General features: G+C 40.9%; 1 protein-coding gene across 3 annotated transcripts; it reads right to left on the reverse strand.

The window, feature by feature from the left end:
* Window positions 1-681: 681 nt before the first annotated feature.
* esrp2 (epithelial splicing regulatory protein 2) lies at window positions 682-22,732 on the reverse strand. 3 transcript variants are annotated; one of them, XM_018666770.2, is made up of 16 exons: window positions 22,566-22,732; window positions 22,240-22,392; window positions 21,623-21,751; window positions 13,884-13,997; window positions 13,191-13,305; window positions 12,805-12,900; window positions 12,116-12,170; window positions 11,466-11,576; window positions 10,622-10,754; window positions 10,313-10,355; window positions 8,792-9,093; window positions 7,566-7,799; window positions 7,174-7,372; window positions 5,355-5,559; window positions 4,994-5,201; window positions 682-2,129 (listed from the first exon to the last, which is right to left on the reverse strand). In XM_018666770.2, the coding sequence occupies exons 2-16, from the start codon at window positions 22,369-22,371 to the stop codon at window positions 1,968-1,970; spliced, it is 2,238 nt and encodes a 745-aa protein (XP_018522286.1). In that variant the 5' UTR covers window positions 22,372-22,392; window positions 22,566-22,732; the 3' UTR covers window positions 682-1,967. The 3 variants fall into 3 exon arrangements, with proteins under 3 accessions (XP_018522286.1, XP_018522284.1, XP_018522283.1); XM_018666768.2 differs by lacking the exon at window positions 22,566-22,732 and adding an exon at window positions 3,769-3,869 and having other exon boundaries at window positions 1,981-2,129; window positions 22,240-22,554; XM_018666767.2 differs by lacking the exons at window positions 682-2,129; window positions 22,566-22,732 and adding an exon at window positions 3,892-4,277 and having other exon boundaries at window positions 22,240-22,554.
* Window positions 22,733-24,345: the final 1,613 nt, after the last annotated feature.

The raw sequence follows: 24,345 nt of genomic DNA on the forward strand, positions 1-24,345 counted from the left end.
AAGGTAATGTACTGTAAATGCTGCTGCTCACAGTCTTCCCATCTCCCCTATTCCCATCTACAGAGAGCTCTGATATGTAGCAATTTCAGCTAAGTTGTCTTTGAAATGGATCAATAGTAATTTACTGCTAAGCTGTTCTGCATAGAATTTGCAAATGTCTAATTTGGCGCCCTCCTTGTTTTAACAATCTACACCTGTTGAGCTAATATCTGCTGATGAAGACCACGAGACATGGACAAAAACTCTAAAGTTTCTCTAGAAAACCTCTACAAACCCTTTCTTTTCTCCTGCACTCTGGTTTCTTCGACTGCTGGTGCTACTTTGTTGACGTGAGGGTAAAACATAGAATCACCAGCCTGAGACAGGAGCTTTACTCGGAGGATGACAGCAGTTGGCAAATGCATGAAAGTGACAGTTGCCACCCACTGTACTGGATGTAACCTCCTGATAGAATACAGCACCACATTATTTCTGTCTCTATGATTAATTGATTTTTGCCTTGGTTAATAACTACCTGACATACTACATGTCAAGTTTAAGAGTGCCCACACATTTCTTAAAGTGTATTTCTTCCCTTCACTGCAAGAAAAATCTTTATTAATATGTATATATGTCAGGGAAACATTTATTATTGATGTCTTATGCATTCATGTGTATGAATGAGACCAAATGAAACATGGATTGTTGTCAACATTTTTAATTGTTTACAGTCTTACACAGAGCTAAATTCATGCAAGTCTCAAACTTGCAACAAAAGAAATATCTCCTCTGCCACCAGAGGTTGACCTAGCCTTAATTTGGGCCAGTATTGCACTCTGGGTAATGTAGGCATAGGAAAGGTGAAAAAAACTAAGACAACTGTCAGCAGGCCCGTCACAGGAAAACTCATGCACAGTACTCCGGTCTTAAGCAGAAATTTAAGATGCTACAGACTGATTGTTATAAATAGTCTGGAAACAAAAAGAAGAAGAAGAAAGAGACTGTACAGGAGCTGAGGTTGATCATTATAAAAGGCTTCAGGATACATCTGTCCTTTTAGATTTAATAACAAAATATCCATATCTTTATAAGGAAATGGGATTAATATAAAATAGAATCAATTCATCATGCTACTCCGACAAGCAGTTCCTTTACTCTGACTGGAGCGAAAAGAAATCTGTAGTGCTTGAAAAGGTCTAAGTGGGATGACTTCTCTCATACATAAATGTTTTACACAGAAAAAACATCAGGTTACAAATTAGATGGTACACTGGCACGTCTGTGAACTTGCTGTGGTTTTAACTAATAGTCCCTGCAGCTGACAGTCTGAGATTCACTCCTTGTTTCTGTAGTCTCAGTCAGTCTTTATGGCTTTTTTTTTTTTTTTTTGGTTTTTCAATGGCACCACTGGAGACCATCAAATGAATAAACATTATGCATGCACGTAGACACATCTGTGTTTGCATAGAGCTAACGCAAAGGATCATAAACAATGACAAACCAAAATCTAGTAGTCAAGAGTGAAAAATTCTGAAATATACAGAGAAGATTAGAAGCTGAAGTGGTTTGTAAAACCTCAAGCATTTCAGGATGAAAATCTGTACAGTTTTACTAGGGACAAATACAGTATGTAGAGCATTTAAATACACAGAGCCACTGTTATGTCCAGGCTCCACACCTTCTCTTCTCCACAACCAGCTGTTACAGTAGGTGCAAATACACAGTAATGCTATGGATAACATCCACAAAGTCATTAGCACAACACAAAGCTTTGATGACTCCAGCTGCTTCACCTGTGGATGTTCAGACTCTGGGAGTGTCGGGCCCAGCAGGGTCAGGTGTGTGTCAAAAAACGGGCCGATGATAGAAAAGGTAAAAGGTTCACTAGCTGTTTTATGTGGCACTGGGATCAACTGGAGCTTGTTCAGTTTTCCGGGGTAAGCTGGGAGATGAGTGCTCTTCAGTGGGAGGTTCAACTGAGCCAGTGGTCAGTTACAGAAGACCAAGTGGACCTGCTGGCCATAGAAGGGGTGGTTGGAGCGCTCGGCTACGGCCCGCCTGGCGATCTCCTCGCTAGGGAAGGTGACCAAGGCCTCGCCGCTGCACTGGCCACTGAAGTTGTACAAGATGAGAACGGCGTCTGGCTGGAGCTGAAGAAAAAGAAAAGAAAAGAGAAAAAAAAAGACATGAAAATAAGTGAGACTTGTTTTCATGCAGCTGCAGCATGAAAACAGCAGGGGGAGCCCACAAAGCTGAGCATGGGAGAGTTCATCTCATCAAACCGGTCCAGTTAGGTAGGAAAGAGATTAACGGGCAGAGCTTAAAGAGCAAAAGTAAAGTACATGCTGTTCCCAGAGGACCTGAAACCCATTGTAATGCCACACACATTAATTATCAGTTAGTTTGCATGCATCCACATCAAAATGCAATGCAATTTTTAAAAAAAAATCTATTTCCTTAAGACATGCAGTTATGAAACAACACACTGATCAAAGTAATGACAGTAGTAAAGCTGACATGTTAGAGAACCACATGTCAGAGCATGAGAGAGGTAAACAGTCAGAGTGCAGTCAGGGTACCATCCACAATGGTCGAGGTAGTGAGGCAGGCCCTGATTCAGAAGCAATTTTCATGTGGTGATTTAATGCAGGAGTGCTGAATCAAGAACAGCTAATACTGTATGTTTTCATGATCTTGAATGAATACTTCAGTTAGAAGAGGCAACATTCAGTGAGCAGTGCTTAGCATTTTAACTGTGTATGGACTTAACTCTTTAGCTGATCATGTTCCAAAAGTCTGCGTTGCAGTGAAAAACCTGCAACTGTGGGCCCTGCATGGGATGATTAGTAGTAGTAGATTAGCCACGGACAGAATGTACAAAATATTAAAATCTGCCTAAGAGGACCTGCTCACACATTCGCAAATGTGTAAAAGATACAGGGAAATTTCACAATTAGTCTGATAATGTAATCATTAGATATTACATCTTGAAATTATTCAAAGCAACACCAAAATCTCACAGCGCTAACACCAAACTTCCTGCCTAGGGTGGGTGTCAAATGATGCCACATGCAGATTATTTGCAGGAGGCAGTGGTATCACAGAAGTCGTAAATTTAGAAAAAAGCTGTGAAACTGAACAGATGATCCACTTTTATAAATAGGACAGGCATGGCAGCATGCACAGTCAGCGACCATTATCTTCAAAAGTCAAACTTATGACTGGCCCAGAGTCAATTTATCATGGGACTAAATTTTCAGAAATTCTGTATAACACATAGAGCATATTCAGTTGTGTTTTTGTGTCTGCCAGGAATCCAGACTCAGCACTCCTCTAACAGGCCTAGAGGAAAGACTTTAGTTATGAAGCACCTCTGTTCGGGAAGCAGCAGACTGACATGCCGGGTCAAGAGCTCAGAACCTTGATGGCTAGATTGGGCATTCCTGTTCAGACTGTCAAATATTAATTTGGCTGATATGTGTATGATAAGTTGTGTCACAATGCGTTTAATTATTTTGCTGCAGTAGAGCAATGTTTGTCTTCTGAGATATAAGAGAAACATCGCTCCACTGCAGCAGTAATGTTTTTGAGCAGCAATTTGAGTACCACAAATTGCCCATAGTTGCACAATAGCTATGTTTACTCGTTTTGAAACAGTGGGTTTACAGCAAGTCACCGGCTCAGCGCTTACTGGGTAGTTTGAAGCTTGTTCATCATCCGTTTGTTTATTTTGTCTAGGAAATGCCCTCTCTGTCCACTTTGGTTCTCTGGTCTGGAGGCTCTTCTTACCTTGGGGCGAATCCCTAAAGACAGAGCCATTCTTTGGGCTGAATCAGACTCCTGGCCTGTTCGTTCATCTGAACCACGCCGCTGTACTCGTCAGGGGCGTACTACAGATAGCATAATAATGAACGGTCAGGGCGGGAACACCTCCACATTGTTTCACACATGACACTGCACAGTTTAAGGTACACAAAAGAGGCAAAAGTATACACACTCAAAAATACTCCAGGTTTCTGAGGAAGACATAGATGGACCAAAACCAGAGGCAGGCACACACACACACACAGAGACACCCACACAATACTGGTTGAACGGGTGCTTGAACCACAAAGTGTGTGATTTAGTATGGGATTGTGGGGTAAGGGACACCAGTGCTGGTGTGGGAATGGTTTTCTCACCCAGGGCCAGTGTGAGAGACACTACTGCAGCCAGAAAAAACACACACTCACTCCATTCAGGATACAATTACTGCAGTTCAGCCAACAGTCAGGACTGGAGTCAGCTTTATTCTCACTCTAAAACACACAGAACACACAACCACGCACGCGCACACACACACAAACACACACACATACACACACACACACACACAGACACACAAGCATTTATCCTTCAGTTCTCCAATGTTCAGCTCAAAAGAAGCTCTTCTTTGGTGTGAATTTGATGCTGGCAACCCCCTAAAAAAAGTCTCTCTCTTACGCACACACTCTTGATAGCATAGGGGTCGAACCAGTACTAAATGACATGAGCCATGAAGACCAAAAGCAGACCTACAGCAACACAACCCCTCCACCTCAAACCCCACCCCTCTCCCTCTCCCTCTCCCGAACGACGTCTGAAGCCACACCTGTCAGGGTTCATACCTGCTTCACAGGACTCCACCTAATTTGGGCTGGCAGCAAAAACAAATGGGAAGCACAGAGAGGAAGTGGGTGGGTGGGGAGCACAAGTGCACACATGTCCCTTAATTGAACACTACTGTGGTGTGATTTTGCAATAAAAAGTGTCAGTGGAAATAGGCTCAGTGGTCCAACGGCTGCAGAGTTTATCACATGAGGTTGCAAACTGTGGATAGAGTTCATAATCGACAAAATGTAGCCACACACATCGCCTGTTGTTACACATACAGTTTACTGTAACACGGGCACTGAGCCTTCTGGAGAGAAGGTGCAGCTTTAATCCAATGTAATGTATTAATCTGCGTCCTCATTTCAGTGCTACATGTACTGACCTGGTATCCCTGGAAAAAGCTGAGGATGTCCTTGACTCCAGTGTTGTAGGGCAGACCCTGCATCCTGACCAGGGCACCAGGTTGGGGCAGCACAGGAGTGGCGGCGGCGGCGGCGGCTGCGGCATGGTGGGGCTGCGCTGCCACTGCTGCTGCCACTGCTCCTGGTGGAGCTGCGAAGTAGCTAACTGTGGAGGGAGAGACTGGGGGACTGGGGGGAGAGCATGGCACATGAAAAAGCAGAAAAGTGAGAAAATCAGTTAAAGGCAGAGGATGAACGAAGAATAACTGGTGATGGGAAGAGCAGGACAAAAGGAAAACATTTCGTCTCTGTCCAGTGAGCTGTAGCTGATGCTGTACTCACCTGGGGTAGTAAGCTGTGTAATTCATGTTCATATTCATGTACAGGTGTGGTTGAGGGGGGTAGTAGGCCAGAGTGTGAGCAGGGCTGTGTGTGGTGGTTTGAGGAGGTCTGGGAGCCGCCAGCAGGGGGGGCTGGTAGAGGGCAGCCTCAGAGAGAATGGCAGGTGGGGTGGGGAATGCAGCGTAGGCTGTGGGGGGAGACAGACCTACAGGGAGGGAGAGAGATATATCCCAAGTCTGGTCAATTACATGTTGTGAAGTGTAGTATGAAGAAGTATATGAATAGTTTCAATATGCTGCATGGGGGATTTCCACATGTGTCTTGTGTTAGAAATTATTTCCCAATCTTGACAGCACCATGGGTCATTATGAGTCCTAAAGACACAATAGATGTTTTAAAAAATGACAAACACTGCATGGAACCTTGAGAAATAAATCAAATCTTTTAAAAAAAGGAAGTCAAAACTTGCAAAGCATAATTCTGAACCCGCAGATAGAAAACTTCACTTCAGTGTTAAATGCTTAGCTGAAGTTCCTCTGTGAGGATTTGCTACTTAGCACTTACTTCTGTTGGTCTGGGTTATAACATTCATCTTCAGTTTCACTTTTTAAATGATATATTTCAACTGTCCACTTCTTTTAGAGTCACAGCAAGGAGGCTGAATAGCTGAATGCCAGCAGAACAGAGAAAAGCCAGAACTCTAAAAAATAAGAGCCAGTTTGGAGAAGAACACAGATTTTTCCTTTAAACAACAAGTCAGGCTGGGAAGCCCCAAAACCACTGTCTGTATGCCAAGTATTTTATTTACAAAGCTAACTGTGTCCTTGTCATGCTTAACATGTAAACACACACAAATGATGGTATGGAAGTATTTACACACAAACAGCCACTATCTGTGTGAAGCTGTGGGCAGCTGTGGTATCCCTCAGTGCCAACTGGGGAACATGGTGACACACAACAGTGCTGACCTTGCAGAGGCTAAAGTGTTTCCTGGTCAGTTCGGGTGAAATTATGTGCAAAGAGAAAGTACCTCAACTCTAATTCTATGAAGGATATAGGTGAGAGGGCAAAAATCACATTTCTCAGGACTAGTTCATAAATCTAAGATAAAGAAGAGGCACAGAACTGTTCGTCAGTGATCATTAAAAGGGAATGCACACAGAAAAGTAAACTGAAGCGCTCTTGTGTGGCTGCCGATCCCAAGTTAATCTCAAGCACTAAAGGCAGATAGGAACAATAACTGAGCAAAGTACATAGTCAGAAATGCATTTAGTCCAATCTGAGCTGGCATCATTGTTTGAGAAGACAGAGACGTAGCTGTACAATCTACTACAACAGACACATTGAAAGTTTTAAAAACTCTCATATAATAAGGCCCAACTCAAGAGACTTTTTAACTGTTAAATTGCTTTGGGTAGTTCAGAGGCCAATTGTGGAGTCACTGCTGAGTCAACTTGATCATTTTAGGCTTTATAAGAATTTAGTGATTTGTAAATTTCCCAGTTGTTGTAAATTTCCCCGTTGTTGTAAATTTCCCCGTTGTTGTAAATTTCCCCATTGTGGGACTAATAAAGGATTATCTTGTTACAATTCATCCTGAGGGGGACATAAATGTTCGTACTAAATTTCATGGCAAACAGTCCAACAATTGTTGACATACTTCAGTCAGAATTAAAGTAGTGGAACGACCAAACGACCACTATTGCCTCACCCAAAGTAATACAGCCAGTGTGGTTAAAAATCCTAACTAAATTATTAAAATATCACCTTAATCTGTTGTGCGTGCCTTGATGAATCTCATTCAGTGGAGCTCACTTACAGGGAAGTTTGCAGGGTGGAGGAGAGAGGCCGCTGCGGTTCAGGGTTCCTCCCATCAGCACGATGCTCATCTCCTCTGTGGAGCACTGGAACACCTCGACGTACCGGTCCTTCATCGTCTTTTTATGGCACTTCTGGGCCACCATAAATGCTTTGTCAGGTGACTTCATTTGAATGAAAGCATCGCCAGAGGGACGACCCTGCAGAGAGGAGAGAAGACGACGACTGTCAGAATGAACAAAAACCAAACCTGTGGGGCAAATGATATTTATAAAGTAGTAAAGTGGGCAGTTCTGAACTGACAAAATCATTGCCTAAAGCTATCGTGTTTTTTCATGTAGCTTTACAGTGACAGTTACAGTGCCTGATACTACAAGTCTCCACCAGTCTGACCTGTTGGTTGAGGACCATGTGGACTCCGTGTGGTTTGATGTCAACAGTGTGCTCTCCCATGAACTCCAGGATGTCTTCAATGCCAGCAGTATAGGGCAGGCCACGCAGGCGAACACAGTCGCGAGTGCTGCTAGCCGCTGGAAGGAAGGGAGGTGTGGCGAGGACCGGGACGGGCACAATGGGAGACGGGGGCAGTGTGGAGATTAGAGGTGTGGACATATAGCGGTTAAGGACCTGGCAAATACAAAATAGAAAGTCAAAACAAAATTGGTAATTTTCTGCAAATGCCTGAAATGCCCGCCAATTACTAATCAACTTAATTTTGCACAATGCTCCACAGAGGATCTCCAGCAGTGACAACAGCAGGTTTGACTACAATTTTTGAAATTAGCTCTGTGGTGCAGATGAGACACATGGACACACAACACAAAATTCAGTAGAGAAAACCTTAAAAATAGAAAAAAAAAAAAAAAAAAAAAAAAAAGGTTGAGAGTATGGCCCACTCCTTACTAACATTTCACAGCTGTCAGGAACAAAAAGTTCACACTGTTTCTCAGGGTGATTAAAAGAACAACATACACAAACATTGCACAATAGTACTATCGGTTGTCTCAAATGTTCCATCATATACTTTCAATGTCATGTTTGCTCACTTTATGTTGTCATGACATCAGTTTTTTGGAAAATCCTTCTGATGGGGAAGCAGCCGTTGTGGAGCTCAGCTTGTGTCGGTAAGTGTAACACACAGGAAAGGAACTTTTGTGATTATTCACTGATGACAAAGCAACTTTCTCAAGAGTTTTAATTGCAAGAAAAAAATGAATGGATTTGTCTATACATTTATCATGATCAGTTTGTTGTGCCTCAAATAGTCCTTCACTTATTGCCAAGGAAAACATGGGCAACATGCCCAAGTTTTAAGACTAAAATAGCAAACCACAAGTTCCCCTCTTCAAGTTGCCAGTTTTAATGTTATTTTGAAACAGACATTTCTGGAATTACTCAACACAAACTTATTAAACATCTTACACAGGCTTAATCCAACCCTTTCATTTAGAGGACCACCTCTTATTCCATACACAACACCAAAGGCTTCTTTAGGGCTTCTATTACATCTGTTTTGCATCCTTTCATGCAGTGTATCAGTACATTTTCCCAGCAGGTGTCTTAAAATTCTGAAAAGATTTGTTTTCCACGTCATAAGATTTCTCCTAATAAGAATTTACCTGCTGCACCTCAGCCGCAGTACTCCGAAACAATTCAATATACCGCTTCCCCAGGATCTGCTTGTGCTTCTTCAGGGCATTCTGGGCGTATTCCTCACAGGAGAAGAGCACAAAGGCATCGCCGGTGGGCCGTCCGTCAGGGTACTTGACAAAGAGGAGACCCTCTGAACCATCTGTGACCGGGCTCTCGGGACCAAGGAAGGACAGCACTTCCTGGGGTGTGGCAGTGAATGGCAGCCCTCGCATACGGATGATCACCTGGTTCTCTTTGGACAGGAACTGAGCCACCTCGTTAGACGTACCTAGAGTAAGGGGACAGCTATGATTAAACACCTGGCTTCAGGTAGTGGGCTAAATAAGACCATTCCCATGTCACTCATTTTTTTAACAAGCAAGGTTTGTTTTTTCGTGTCGTTATTGACTAACCTGCATTTGTCAGCTCTGCTGAGTGAACAGTCCATACACTAGCAACAGCTGACATGGATAAAATCTACATCAAGATATCTCCAGTATTAGCATCTTAATGGTAATAAGATGATGTTTTTTTTACAAATATAAATACCACCAAATGTATTTACCATATCCATCTTACTTCAGTGTACTCGCATAACGTTTACGTTACGTTATCTGTGCCAATTTTAATGACAGTCCAATAGTTGTGATATTTAACTAAAAATCAAAAATGTCAAACAAATCCTCAAGTTAAACAGCTACAATATCAAATTCTGTTTTCCAGAAAAGCAATGTCGCTGACCAATACACTAAATATTTGGTTTTACATGCCTATTTACATGCTTAATGTTTTCTTCTCAATTGATAAATGTGTTTGTGTCTTGTCTGCTTGAACTATTTGCTTAAAGTCCAATGTGCTGTCAATCTGTATTGATCTTAACTCATCTGAGCAAAGTCCAGAGTGAGACTGGCAGCCACTGCAAGTTATCTGCTTCGAGTGACTGCGTTTCTTTGTCTGCTATCTCTGCTCTGTGTTACTGCTGGCTGCTGCTCTATGGTCTGGAGGCCCCAGGCTATGCCTTTGTCTCTTCACACCATCTTTGTATCAGCACTGAGCTGGTCCTTTTACCGGCCGTCAGCCCTCTCTCCCCCAGGGGAGTGGAGCTTGAGGCTGACCTGAACAGGTGAGCTGCTGTTAGGTGCTCTCCAACTGGCCTCTGAGGGGTTAGGCCGGGGACGGGGAGGTGAGATGGGAATGAGGGGGGGAGAAGTGAGGGAAGCTCCTCACAAAGCGTCTTTCATTAGTCCAAGATAAGCTGCTGGGGAGTCACTGGGATGAGGCAACAACAGGTAATAGGAGAGAGAGCAAGAGCGCAAATAAGATCCCCTCTTTTACAGTGACTAAAGAGCTGCTCTTTTACAGATGTGGAAGGGTCTTGTTTTTCTTCAAAGATGCGGGAAAGCCATGAAACACAAGGCTACCACACACTAACAGAAAGCTTTTCACCATGAGTCTTCATACAAACATGGTGAGAGGAGAGGGGGAAAAAAAAAAATCTGAAATCTGACCTCCAGCAATCTTGAGGAATTCCTCTCCTGTGGCCTTGTAGACCTGAGAAGACAAGAGGAAAACCATAATGAACTATTAAACTCATACAGTTGTAAAATATGATCTGACTTCAAAATGAAACTGACAAGTGATGGATCTCCGCTTGCTGCGGAAGCTTCACTTTTTCACAATAAACTGACAATAAGGAGGCTTTGGGATAATTTAGACTTCCTAAGAAAAAAAAGGGCTCTACACATTTTTTTAAAAACACATAAAAGCAAAACCACACATTACGACTGAGTGAACAAGAAGTAAACACTGGACCTAACCTCAATGTAGCGGCTGCCCATGTGGTGCTTGTGGCGCTCCAGGGCCAGGTCCCTGTGCTCAGAGTTGATGAAACGAACTAAAGCCTCGCCATTCCTCCTGCCCTGTGCGTTAAGACAAAGGGCCACGCCACCCCTGACACACAGGTACACGGATACATGCATGAGTATAAAGTAACAGTTTCTCCATGTTGCCAGTTTTTATGCTATGCCAAGCTAAGCTTTAATGTACAAACATTAAGAGTGCCATGATGAATAAAATAAAAATGTGCACATGCACGATTCACAACTCCATTCAGCTTTTATTAGTGATGTTTATATGTGACACATATTCTTCTATGTGACAAATGTCCACATGAAATAAAATAAGAGCTATACATATGTATATTTGCCAACATGTATAGACCAGCATCAAGTCCAAACAGTGGAATAAAAGTGTAAAGCAGCTCTAATCCCAGTGCATCAGAACTTTTCTATTGTTTATATGATCATCTTTTGGTATCTAGCACAATCCCACTGAGATTTTGTGGATGCTCAAATGACTACTCTAGCCTGCTGTACAAAAAAATAATTAGTGCATTTAAACCCATATTAGCATTTAACACTGATCTTGGAAGGTTCCATTGGACATTTAAGAGCATGTCATATAACCTAGAACAACTGAAAATTTCAAAGCTCACAATGGCAAAAGTGGGAGCACAAGATGTTTCAAAAGAGGAAGAAAATGTGACCAATCATGACTAACATTCTGAAAAGTTTCAATAATCAGCTGTTCTGCAATGGAAGTTTATGTTAAGTTTACAGAAGTAATGGGGCTGTTAGAAGGCGCCTGTCGAGTCTAACATACTTGGCAATATTGAGGCCTTTAAAGAAGCGAGCAATGTCTTGATCTGACGACTGCCACGGGAGCCCCCGTGCTCTGATCACTGTCTCACTGTCGACCGGCTCCGTCTTACTGCTGCACAACACACCACATGCAGGGAAGAAAACACAAATCACAGGAATGACATTCTGACAGTAATGTGGTAAGGAACAATAATACATTATTAAAAGCTTTTCCACAGATAACTACAGTTTTTAGAAGAAGAAAAAAACACCACCATCTCTTGTTAAACTTGAACAAATTGTCCAAAGATTGTAGACACAGAGGCCACTCACAGTAAGTGCTAAACACAGTAACACACTCACTCCCATGATTAAATGTCAGGGGGTTGTCAAGGTGATAGGCTTTTGGCTGTCTGAGAACAGCAGGATTTGGTGCTCTGCTACTAGATAGCCAGGTGAGCACTTGATGGCAAAGTTGGACGGCTTTAATGACACACTTGTGGTTTCCTTGTTGCTGTAATCACTGTTAAAAGCCCCTTAGCCTTATTCAGGTCTGAAGTTTGAATACGGCTAGAGGGGGGTTGTCAATCCATAAACAACACTGCTGGCAAACAGGTGTGGTAGAAACACGCTCATGGATAGAGTGAGATAAAATGAAAAGTTCATACATACCATGTGCCGGAATCAAACTTGTATTTCACCGTTTCAACACAGGAGAATTTGTGGTCTAAGAAAAGATTAAAAGAAAACCATATTATTAAAAGTGTTGTTGGGTTCTCAAGGTCCAAATCAATGTCTCTGTATGCAGGTTCACTCACACACACTTGACAGTGTGAGTTTTGAGTTCTCTACATTCCTGTTTCTTATCACTCCCAAAGTCATACTTGGCTGTTATTAAGGGGGTAAAGCCAGAGGGGACTGACTAATTAAAGTTTGATTTATTTGCACTGTAACATATCTGGGCTCATCTTACATCGATACTGCAGTAAATCCTCTAATTCGCTAATGGCAAATAAGAGGATTTGCTGCTTTTTAACACATTTTAAGAGCTACGTAAAAACAACAACAACAAAAATGGTATGAGCATGTCTGGGTCATTAACTAATATAATCAATATATTGTTCAACTACCACATCTTCTAGTTAAAAGTGGTCTTTCTGTACCAGTTAAAAACTGGTAAAAAAAAAAAAAAAATTAAAACACGTGAGATGGGTTGTGCAGTCACAGTGCTGACTGACACGTGGATTTATCTCTGTGTCAGATATTTTTTTTGCTTTCTCTGCATAGACAGGATAGGGCAGGCATTTAGCCTTTACATCAATGTCTGGTCATTTTGGGTACAAGCTCTGATGGTTACTTACTGTAGGGCTCAGCCAGGATGCAGAGCGTCAGCTGCACCATGCTCTTCACTTCTCTCACCCCCATCAACTGCTCTGACACAGCAGGAAGACCAACACCTGTATGTACAGTTAAGGATGTTTCCCAGTTTTAGCTGCCATTCTGGCTTTGGACTAGATTATGGTGTTTTCCTCTGTTATTTTATGCTTACATCTTTTACGTTAACAAACTTGAACTGAATTGCTCTATGTACTGCATAACATACAATTGTATTATCAAAAGGGTGTACATAAATGATCTTCCTTGTGTCTACCAACACATATATGGTTAAAAGGAGCATTCATAACATAGAATATCAATAAGATGCAGCTACAATTGTAATTTTATCACACAAGCTGGCAAAAGATACATTCCAACATAGAGGTGAGGGTGAGCTTCTCCATGGGGCCGGCGTTGGGGCAGCATTTGTGAAACTCTTTTCTCACATCCACAAATGAAAAGAAACATTCAGGAAGGACTAAGTTCTGAGAAGAAAGAAAGAAAAAGGAAATGATTCAGTGTGGCAGTATGACAGTATGGAAATCTGATATGGATACTGGATATACCAGGAAGCTGAAGGACAGAGAGATGAAGAAGAGGAAATTCAGTGGAAAAAAGAAGTATGTACGTGCTAGCATTATCTTGTGACAAATTTATGAGCAGGAACACAAAAAAAGAGGAAAAACTATCACAAAAGAAATTCATTACTTTTTAACACAGTCAGTCAGTCTCCACATTCATGAGGGAAAGATACCATACGCTTGAAGCTCAAAGCGTTAAACTCCATCACATATATGTTTAAAGAATCCATGAGTTATCACACACCATCAAATACCTGGACATAGGACACACTAGTGCTCAGACATTAACCCCAAAAAAATTTATCTCAACAAAGCAATACAAAAAAAGGCTCTTCAACAAGCCAAATGTGTGTTTTGTAAGAGAAAATAAAATGCTACTGGATGTATGTTTTGATTTTGGACTTAAAATCCTAAAATCTTACACTATGGATATAGATGCCTGTGTGTCTGCACTATGGAGAAACAACAGTGGGGACTGTTACCTTTTTGGAAGCCTCGGGGTGGAGGGCCTGTCGAATGATAAGGGGACTGTTGACACAAAGTGTGCAAGAGCTCCTGCCGAGGCATTTCACTTCTGATGACACTGACTGCTGAAACTGCATAACGAAACAGAGTAGAAAGAGAAAATTCAATTCAAAAATCAAACCTGGGTTTATTATAAGAATATTTTGCACTGAAAGCAATATCAAACCTGAACATACCTTTAATATAATATAATTTATAATTTGTATTTTCAGACAGGAGAAAACAAGAGATTATTGATTTTGCAATTTCACTTGAATTAATTTGCAAACATTGTATGGCCTAATAATATCCGGGTCAAATATGGTTCAATATCTGTTGTGCAAACACCATTCACTCCGTGAAAGTAATAATCACAGATTAGACTTCAGTCTAAAAGCAGACAAGTGAAGGTGGTGTTATGTTATGTTTGACATTTGACTGTGTGTTTGTCTCATTAGGAGCGAGGCTTGTCTAACAGGTTTTAGTGTTTGCCTAGTGAGAAAAGAAGCAGACAAAGAAGAGGAATGATCACATCAGTGATCACCAAGATCACAGTTTTCTTTAGCACGGCCAATAGTCACGGGAAGGCAAGAGGAAAAACAACCCATACGAGTCCAACCTGCCAGTCACCACTTTACTTAACCTGACGGAGACAACACCCAATCCTCAAGCCTAAATACCAGTGCCTCCCACATATGCACGTTTATTTATAACTAACACATTCAATAAGCACCACTCCTTGTGTTGTGTCAACCTGTTGTTGGCAACTTGTAACTGTCAACAGGTCCATCACTTCGATATCAACATGCACTGAAGCTAATGAAATCTCAGGTCAAAAAGCTGCAATTCTGAGAACATCTTTTGGCATTTTTGTAATGATTTTTGAAAGTCAGCCATGCCAGAGGCAGCCATGTTTAAATTAATTTCTCGTAGAATGAGAGCTGTGTTGAACAATTTTTGACCAGTAGGGCTACAAACACTCAAAAACCAACTGACAGCAACAAAGACTTAAAATACCATGATCTTATTAAGGTAAGAGTTGGCAAACAATTGCCTTCTTAAACATTAGGAAAGACACAGAGTAGTCTGGGCACCCCACTGAAATCACCAGTCTGGGCCTCCAAATCATTACAAAAATGTATGAGACCCTTAAGTTGCTGAATGTTTCAACAGCTACACATTTACTTTGGCTCTCTGCCACTTTGTGATGGGCAGATACCATAAAATCTCATTATCTGAGGTTGTGTGCTAGGAGTGGTTGCTCACATATTTACGTCAGGATTTGGGAGAGCTGGGGTTTGTTTGAGAGCCATATGGAGTCAACCATGCAAACGGCAAAACAAAGTGGTTGATTCTCTGCGAGATCTATAGTACTAGTAACACTATCGCATACAAACACAATTTAGTTGTTTCTTTGTTTGATACTGAGGAACTAGGTCTGATTTAGATGGAGTTGGGCTTTTTAAACTTAACATACTGTAACTAAGCAACATATTTTCAACTTGACCAAGATACAACAACCATGACCACTCATCTTTTTCACCTGGATCCAAATGGTTGACACAACAGTTATTCATAGTTACCGTCGTAAGGTATTTGAAGAGGATATGGGGATCTTAAAGAGATCATGTGGTGGCTACATTTCTTACTTTGTATAATATCAATATCTTGAACCCTTTCTGAAGTCATACTGACTTGAATGCTGCATGTATTCACTTTCCTTCCTCTCAACACTCAAAATCAGTGAGTCTGGATACGAGACCACCTTAAACTAAGTGACTGACTAGTTTCACATGGCCACTAGCAATATATGACAGATCTTCAGACAGTGAGAAAGTATTAGCGGTACATGCTGGGGCATGCTCCTTAACAGTCAGAGAGAAATACAAGGCTATTTGGCAATGTCTGCCAGCTGCTGACAAGGGAACAAATGCTTCAGGGTTAGATTAAGGGAGTTCTGGGGTGGTTGAACAAAATACATGAAAGAGTCAGTGATTTGAGAGAAAAGAGCCTGGGTATTTATGGTGGGTCCATGAACACCAGCAGAAAAAAAAAGAGAGAGAGAGAGATCACTGGTTGAAAAAAAGAAAAAGAAAAAAATAAAGCTGTGAAATGTAAAAACTGTAAAATCTTGAGTCAGTGCAACTTCTCTTTGTTATTGTGATTAAAAAAAAGAGGGAGAAACTGATAGAAAAACAGATGGTCACTACCAGTCTTTAAACTGAGCCACAGGTCTATGTCATGTAAAAACAGGAGTCGCACTTTGATATTCAAAAACAGGTAAGCAATTTGCAGACTCATGAGCCTGTACAATTTCCAAAATGTTGCCATAGCCCTGGTGAGAAGGAAAAGAGTAACCTATCCATATGTAGCCCCATAAAGTGCTTATGTAAGATAGTTTTACAGTGAGCAAGTGAGTTTATCACGAGCTTCACGTATTGATTATGAGAAGTGCTAACATCTGAGAGCTAGCTGTCAAATAGCATTACATGGCTGTACTACGTTCAGTGTTTCCATTCTATTTGCATTCAGCCGACTTCAAAGAGGTACAAACTTGGACTTAATTTGTGCAATTTTGTCCTATACACTAATTTTCAGAGTCTAAAAGACTGGCTCTTTAAGTTTATACTAGCAATTTCTATTTATGATCAATCAAAATAATGAAAGTAACTTTCTGTGGTGAGGCATTAAATTCTTTGACATTTATTACCACAATTATCTCGGCCTCCAGAGCACTTCAAGTGCAAAAATCTCCCAGTAAATTAACACAAGTGACAAGGCCAACTTAAATAACCCTACCCATGATTCTAAGGTCATTTCAAGCTATTCCACCACTGGTGCCTGTAAATACAGGTCTGGCGTTGTATTCTCATGGATGTGTGCATAACAGTACCACTGCTGAAAAGAAACTATAGGGGAACCACTGAACCACTGTCTGAAAATTAAGGACAAGTGTCTAGCGTGGTGACCAAGTACAGTGGGCATTAGTTGGCAGAACTGCAACAGATAAACAACAGGATAAGAGTAGATTGGTTCTCTAACCCCAGACCTAAATCGCTTTTAGATTAAAGCTGAGAAACTTTTTGAGAACAAGAGGTTACCAGCTAAATTTTGGTAAAAGGAAATTCCACGTACTCAACTGGGGGTATAACCACAATATTATTCCTGACTAAAAGATGGGAGTCCACAACCAATGGGTGAAACTACGTACACACAGAACAGATCTATTTTAGGTGGTTTGCAAATGATGAATAACAAATAAGAAAACCATCGTTGGTCAAAAAATAATTGTCATAGAATATAAAAATAACTGAATTATCATTTGGTATGTCTTGTACATTAATTCTGGAGCACATTTTAAGCCCAGCCATACTGGATAATGTATGTTTACAGTGATAACAGGACCAATGTTTGCTCATAGCTGTGCCTGAAGCTCCACCTTGGCCAATTACTGAAGCTGGATTACTGAGAGAAAAGTAAATGTTATAGAAGAGGTAATGACACACCCTCTCCCTTTCTCCTCTGCGTCAAAAACCACAGGTTACATTGAGCAAACAAGTTGAATAGAAGACAGATCTTGCCTTGACAGAAACATAGAGACAACAGGCCATTGAGGCAAACTCAGGAACAGATCACAGAAAGGGTTTGAGAGTTTTCATCTTAAATTAGTTACATTTCAATTTCAATGAGCATGATATACTGTACATAACAGTAAATATGGCCCTTTACAATAGGTGACTGTTAACATGTAATGTGTGACATAAAACACAACCAACACAAACACTCATGTTCCACTAAATTTCTCTGTAATTTTCACCGAGCTGCCAATAACATGCAAATACTGCTTCAACAAATGACAACAATAATCAGAAGAGGAGAGAGAGAGAGAGTTCTGCTGATAGAATCATCATTATCATGCCTTGGCACACTTGGCTCTGCTGTCAGAAACTAGCTGCTCATTGCCAGCTATGATGCCATAACCCATGTTGAACATCCTGTACAATAACATTATCTTGCCATCTGAAGGAAATAGTCATTTATTTGAGGTCAAATCAAAATCAAAAGTTGTTTCTCCAAAATGATTCACAAAACAAAACTTTCTTCAATCATCTCTCTGCCTCGCTCCACCCTCTGAAAGGCATTTCCACAGGTGAGGGGGAGGAAGTGGCCTTTGAACATCCTATCAGGGTTTGCTCTCCAGTGTAACAGGACTGTTTGTATGCAGAGGTGAGGTAGGGTGGTGGTGGCTGAAACAAACTCCGATAAGAGCAGCAGGGAGTGTCAAGGCAGTCCCTGTGGTTACTGTTAAAGGCACCTGAAGTTTAACCCAAACCACCACCACTGAGCAGTTTGTGACACATCAAGTATTGTACCATCGCCTGCATTGCTGATGGAAATTTGTAACCGAGCCAAAAACAACATGAAGAAATAGAGTTTGATGGAGGTAATGTTTTACTACAACAATTAAGAGCTTAAGAGTTTAACCTTAAATATTAAAAAGACCTTTCTGTGAGTGTAATGAAAATAATTAGTGACTATTGCTGGTTTTCTGCAGCAACCCAGTTTCTTAAGTATCACATCAATGAGAAATTCAGTGCATTTTGCAGTGAACAGTTTATCAGTGAGTGGTAAATTCACAAACATGCACACAGTAAAGAAAACTGTCCTCCCCCACTGCAGAGCATGTTCACTTACTACACCATCAGTTTCCAAAAAACTATTCTTAAAGTTGCACTGTTGTTTATACTGTAAAGTTTTCTTAATATATGTAAAAATCTTTAACTAAATTAATCCTTATCAAATTTAAGTATTCCAGTTTCCTGTCTTAACCTGATTTCTCCCTGTACTTTGGTTTCTTGTATGCATGAAAACACAAGTCATTATAGCAACAGGCACAAAAGTTGGCATCAAAATTCTTTTAAGTTTGTCCTTTTATAATTACATTAATTACATCTTGCTTATGTGAATTTTTAGACACACCCAGCAGAGATGACAGAGTTGATGATGAGCTTCAATAACTTTATCATCAATAACTTTATCATCACATATTTAGGTTCATACAAGTCAGAGTGATTTGTAGCTTCTTGGCACAGAGTTAAAATCCGGGTTGTGTGAATCATCCTTGGATGCAGTTCATCATGTTTACCCCCTCACAGCATGGCTGCCTTTGTAAGCAAGCACTGAATAGTGCTGAATCAGAAACTATCAATATCAGAAACAGTAATCAGCATTTCTGCCTGTGGTCTAAAACAGTTGAAAACAATTACATTGGTGATTGAATGTGGTGTTGCAGTTTCACAACAACAATAACAACAAGGTGTAAGAAGTCTCACATCACGTGCATCTCCCTACAGGCTGTGACATGCTGTCAGTGTCTCAAACTAAAGCCAAGCCTGTACAGTCAGCATCAGCCCACTCCCAGGAACACACTGAGCTGCAGGTGTGATGTTTACACACCATACTGTGGTAAAAGTGTAACAACTACAGTCGTAAAACATACATGTCCAATCCTGGCTTGTCATCTATAACCATGCTCTTACACATTAATCTCCTCTGACAGATACCTCGTACATGCCAATATTTAAAATATATATTTCTTCATTTATTATAGGGTTTATTCACATGTGTCATGCTTGTTTCAGAGAGATTAGATATTTTTTCTTATCAGTGTTGGCAGTACTATTGAAAACTGAGCTCACTGATCCCAATAGTAAACGACAACAGAGTAGCTGGAAAAATAAAGTTCTTCAAATCACTCTATTCACAACAAAAATAGGGTGCATGGTTGTAAGTATCTAGCAACAAAAATGAATCTTGGTGGCAAAAATGGCTAAATTCATGACATTAAAATTTCTCATACCTATCACAGCTCAGCATGTCATGTATGATCTCAGTCTGTGCTGCTGCACATGGTGGGAAAAATAAGTGGGATGGGACTGATCATATGCTCACGTTTATTTCTACTTCTTTAAACTGACTCATTCAAAGCATTTCATAAATATGCAATATGATTGGTTTGTGCAGAAAGGAAAACCATTATGCAAAGCATGTCTGTAGGTCCCATGTAGGCAAATTGCCAGAGTGAATTTTCACAGAAACACAGAGGTACCTTTTAATATAGCACCGACATGTAAAGATTACAAAGGCCTGTGCAGAGTCTGGTGCATGTGTAACAGAAGCTCATGGAATTAAATACTGTGTATTCACAATCACAATGATATGGAGGATGGCTGGCAAATTGTATGAAGCATTAAACAGCCCTGCTAATCTCTCCAGCATTTTCCACCTTAATAAATCTTTCACCAAAGCGACAGACGTCCTTGGGGGCTCTGACCACACAGGTCAATATCACATACCCACCAATAAGAGGCAGCTGCTTGTTTCCCTCTGTCACTGACTAAGTTACAATGGGTTCCCCCATCTAAAAAAAAAAACAGACTGTGACCCACATGCTATTAAACTGCAGCTACACTGCTACAAACTATCTGGAAATATTCCAGTTTTTCTTTCCTCCCTGTATCAACAAGGATAAAACTAATCTTAGAGTGACCAATAGGGAGAGAAAGTAACAAGTGAGACAAAGGTATGGAAAGACCGAACTGATTGCTTGGGTTAATATTTGAAGGTTCAGCACACAAACTAACCTACAGTGGAGCTGAAGTCTTACCAGGCCTGTATGAAGCACAAATGATGTCAGCACTTAGACCAAACTCTCATGAAATTTAACTGTCTTAGGCTACACGTTGAGTGTCATAAGCCTGACAGCATCATTATTCTACAGCCTCAGAGAGAATTTAAAGAAAGGAAAAAACAAAACAAAAACAATTTCAACTGATTACCCAAACCAACCTGCTTATGCATGCATGGCATTCAGACCATAACAGCACTAATATCAACCCTCTGCCCGAGCATGATAATGAGAGGTTTTTAAGCTATGAAATTCTGGAGGGGCGGGAGAGGTCCACCCAGTGCAAACAAACACTTTTGCAAGTGTGGTTGAAAAACATGTTTGGCAACATAAGTGCTTTTGTCAAAACACATCTCCTGACAGGGAGGAACCGGGGAGCACATTCACATCTCGGCCATAAAGAAATGCCGCAACTATAGCTGCTGCTGACGAAGAAGCCCGTGATCTGAAAGCATCCCCTCCTGCTAGCCTAAAAAGTGAGGCGCAGTCCCAGGTAAACATTCCACCCTTTCCAGATGTCTGCACCATGCATCAGGCCTGAGACAAGACTAGACCTGCGACGACTCCTTATCTCCACATGCCCCAGGCTCTGCCCATCCTTGCTCCCATAAAGCTTCTACAAACTGTCAGCAGAGTTTAACTGTCAGGGCCAAACCAATGACATATCTCAACCAGGTGGAAGACCATTTTTTGAAAAAGGTCATCGGGGAAATTTGACACTCCGCACACTGACTTACAGCTTAACACCGAGTCTGGGCTTGTCATGTTACATCTCGCTCTGGGCAAAAAATAAGGAGGAAAGTTGGCTTGGTTTAATTACCCTCTGAATTTCTCATGATGTTACCAACTGCAAAGAGATTTCATGAGCTGTTGCTGTGGTTTTACACTGTATAAATTAAGTGCAGAGGTGAGATGCTTCAAACTTAGCATAAAGGTGAGCAGCAGGATTTTAAAGGCCCACTGTAGATGGAAAAATATAAATATATAAATATTCCTTATGGAGACTGACCGGTGATCAGTGAGACTCACCTGCTGTAGAACTTTGTCCAGGGGCTCAGCTTTGACGATGTCGTCCAGAGTCAGTCCTGTTTCCTCTTTACACTGGTCTGTCAGCTCCAAAGTGTCTGGCTTGACAAGACATCTATGAAGCTTCCCGACCTGTGAAGGGATTTAGCGTTTCATGGCGCAAAATGCATCGTGAGAAGAAAATGATAACTTATGGCAAATGTATATAGGCTAATAACCCCCACGTTCAGGAAATGAACTCTTTTTTTAAAAAAAGTAAAACAATTGACAATATAGTTGCAAAAAGCACTTAATTGTCAATAAAGCGTTGTTCACATCGAGAAGCTGACATGCCAAACCAAAAAGGTGTGTTTTCTCCATGAAATTTACACTCCTCACCTGCTTGTTAAATTTTGGCCGCACACCTGTGAAAAAGGTGAGCTAACGAGACGGCTGAGCAGAGAATTGATGTAGCGTTAGCTAGCTTGAGAGAAAAGCAGGCTACAGACGCTTTCAGGGAGCACACCATGTTGATTTAAATGTCAAACATACTGTTCCACTACAGGTACACACTATGCCACAAACACTCTGGGTACAAAAAGAAACCGTACAACGAACGAACGGGTCAGAAAGGTCCGTACCTTTTTCTCATGTAGGTCCACAATTTGCCACACCAAGAGAATTATTTCCCTCTCATCCGAACCCAGTTTACCCCCATTTGCACCAGCTGTTGCCCCAAAGAACACCACCAGAGTATCACTGTGCGAAGCCATCAGGGACCACAAGGGTAAAAACTACAATTAAAGCAAAGATTAAAATAAAAATAACACGAGGGTTCACCTTTTTCCAAGTGATAAGAAGAGCGAACAAAAGGGCTGGAAACTCAATTGAGGTAAACGGAGAGAGAAAAAAGGGGGGAGATTATTTTCAGAGGAGCCACGAAAGAGTTTGCGGTCAGAGACTCTACCTGTTGCTGTACTTGAGTGTGTTCTATCCAGAGATACTGGTTTAACTGGTAAAGAAGGGTGGAAATCCGTGTTTCTTTCACACGAACTCCATAGCAAGCCCTGGAGTTTTTTTTGTTTTTTTTTCCTTCTGAGTTACCTGTGTGGCTCGGCCTCTGCGCAAGGAGAGTCCCAGCGGCGTCGTCTATTGGGTGGTTTGCAAAGGTGAGGGCGGGACGCTGAGGTGAGTGCTGTAATCACATTGGTCAGATCTGTTGAATCAGGAAGTAGTCTGCCAAAATAGGGCCGCAGTACCTCAATGAGGCATATAGCTTACTGGTGTTTCACAAATAAAGAGTAATCTACTGCCAAGTGCAGAACACCCACAGAGATACACCTGCACGTTTAGTGCAAGGGTTTGTGTTTTAACAGGTTTGTTATTTTGCATTCAGATTAGTTTTATACTTAGTGCTCACAGAATATGATTTTTTAAAAAAGCTCCAGAAAATATAAATCTTAAGTAAATCTTTTAACAAAAGACGAGTGTCGTTAGTCTGAGTTTGGTAATAGGAAACTGTAGTATACTGGAGATATATCGTCTGAGTGGCCCTCTGCTTGTAAAAGTAATAGTCAGAAATTCACACAAATACATTTATTATATGTTCATTGCCTCTCCAGCCATTGCATAACTGCTTGTAGCCTACACTTAATATTCACAGAACTTGCAAATATGGAGAAAATTTTGGACATTTTGGAGCACACAGTGCTCTGTCTTTACCCTCTGGTTGAATCACCACAATGTTCAGCAAATAGAAACTTCTCTGTGGAAGAAAAGAGTTGGAAACAGTCTTGTTCCTACAGTTTTACTGACGTTATGCAGATGCCGAACCATACTCCCACAGCATACAAGGCCAATATTCACCAGTTGTTTGAAATTGTAAACTTTGGATTATTGCTACAGTGTCATCATCTGAAAGAGTTCTTCCCAAATGATCTACTTGGTAAAGATTCTATAGGTGTGTTCTTGGTAAAGCAGCTTTACGTGAAGACAGAATGAACAAATGAAGAACAAAAGTAGTAGCAAGTAGCATGTAATATTTTGTTCTTAAATGTTTTCAGTGTAAGATCCTTAATAATCTTCTTAAAAAGTTCTGTTCTCATATACTACATCTCTTGCTCTCTTGCATGACTATTTATATATATATATATATATACATATACATATATATATATATATATATATATATGAAAGCTGCTCCTAGATTATATATATGTATATATATATATATATATATATATATATATAAAATCTAGGAGCAGCTTTCATACTGGGGAGAAATACGGCACTTTGACAGAGCAACAATATTCAATCTGGAGTTTTTAATCACTCCACAGGTTCTTGCTGGCCTGGTGGAGTTTTCACTGGTCTTTGGCACAGTTCCCAGAATGCCATGTTTTGTTGCTCCTGACACTCCCATCTCTGCTCGCTATGGGCTGGCAGACTGTGGTGAATGCAAGGCTTTTTGTCTGTTCACCTCCTTTCACTCATTTAAATCCCCCAGTCTCAAGAGTAATTCTCACTGTCTCCTTCCTTATGTGAAGATCATTCTTTCCAGCTGAACCAGTCTGATAGGTCTGAGGGACACACTGGTGGACTCTTCAGCTGAAATCTTAGACACATAACGATTTTTCCAGTGCAAGAACAGCAAGGAACATTTATCTTCATGACATCAGATAGTAGGGCATGCGTATACATGTTGTCTGTCTGTTGCAATACAATGACAAGCACAAGTCTTTCTTTCA

Source organism: Lates calcarifer, linkage group LG2 (assembly GCF_001640805.2).
Source record: "Lates calcarifer isolate ASB-BC8 linkage group LG2, TLL_Latcal_v3, whole genome shotgun sequence".
In the NCBI taxonomy this organism is placed as follows: Eukaryota; Metazoa; Chordata; class Actinopteri; family Centropomidae; genus Lates; species Lates calcarifer.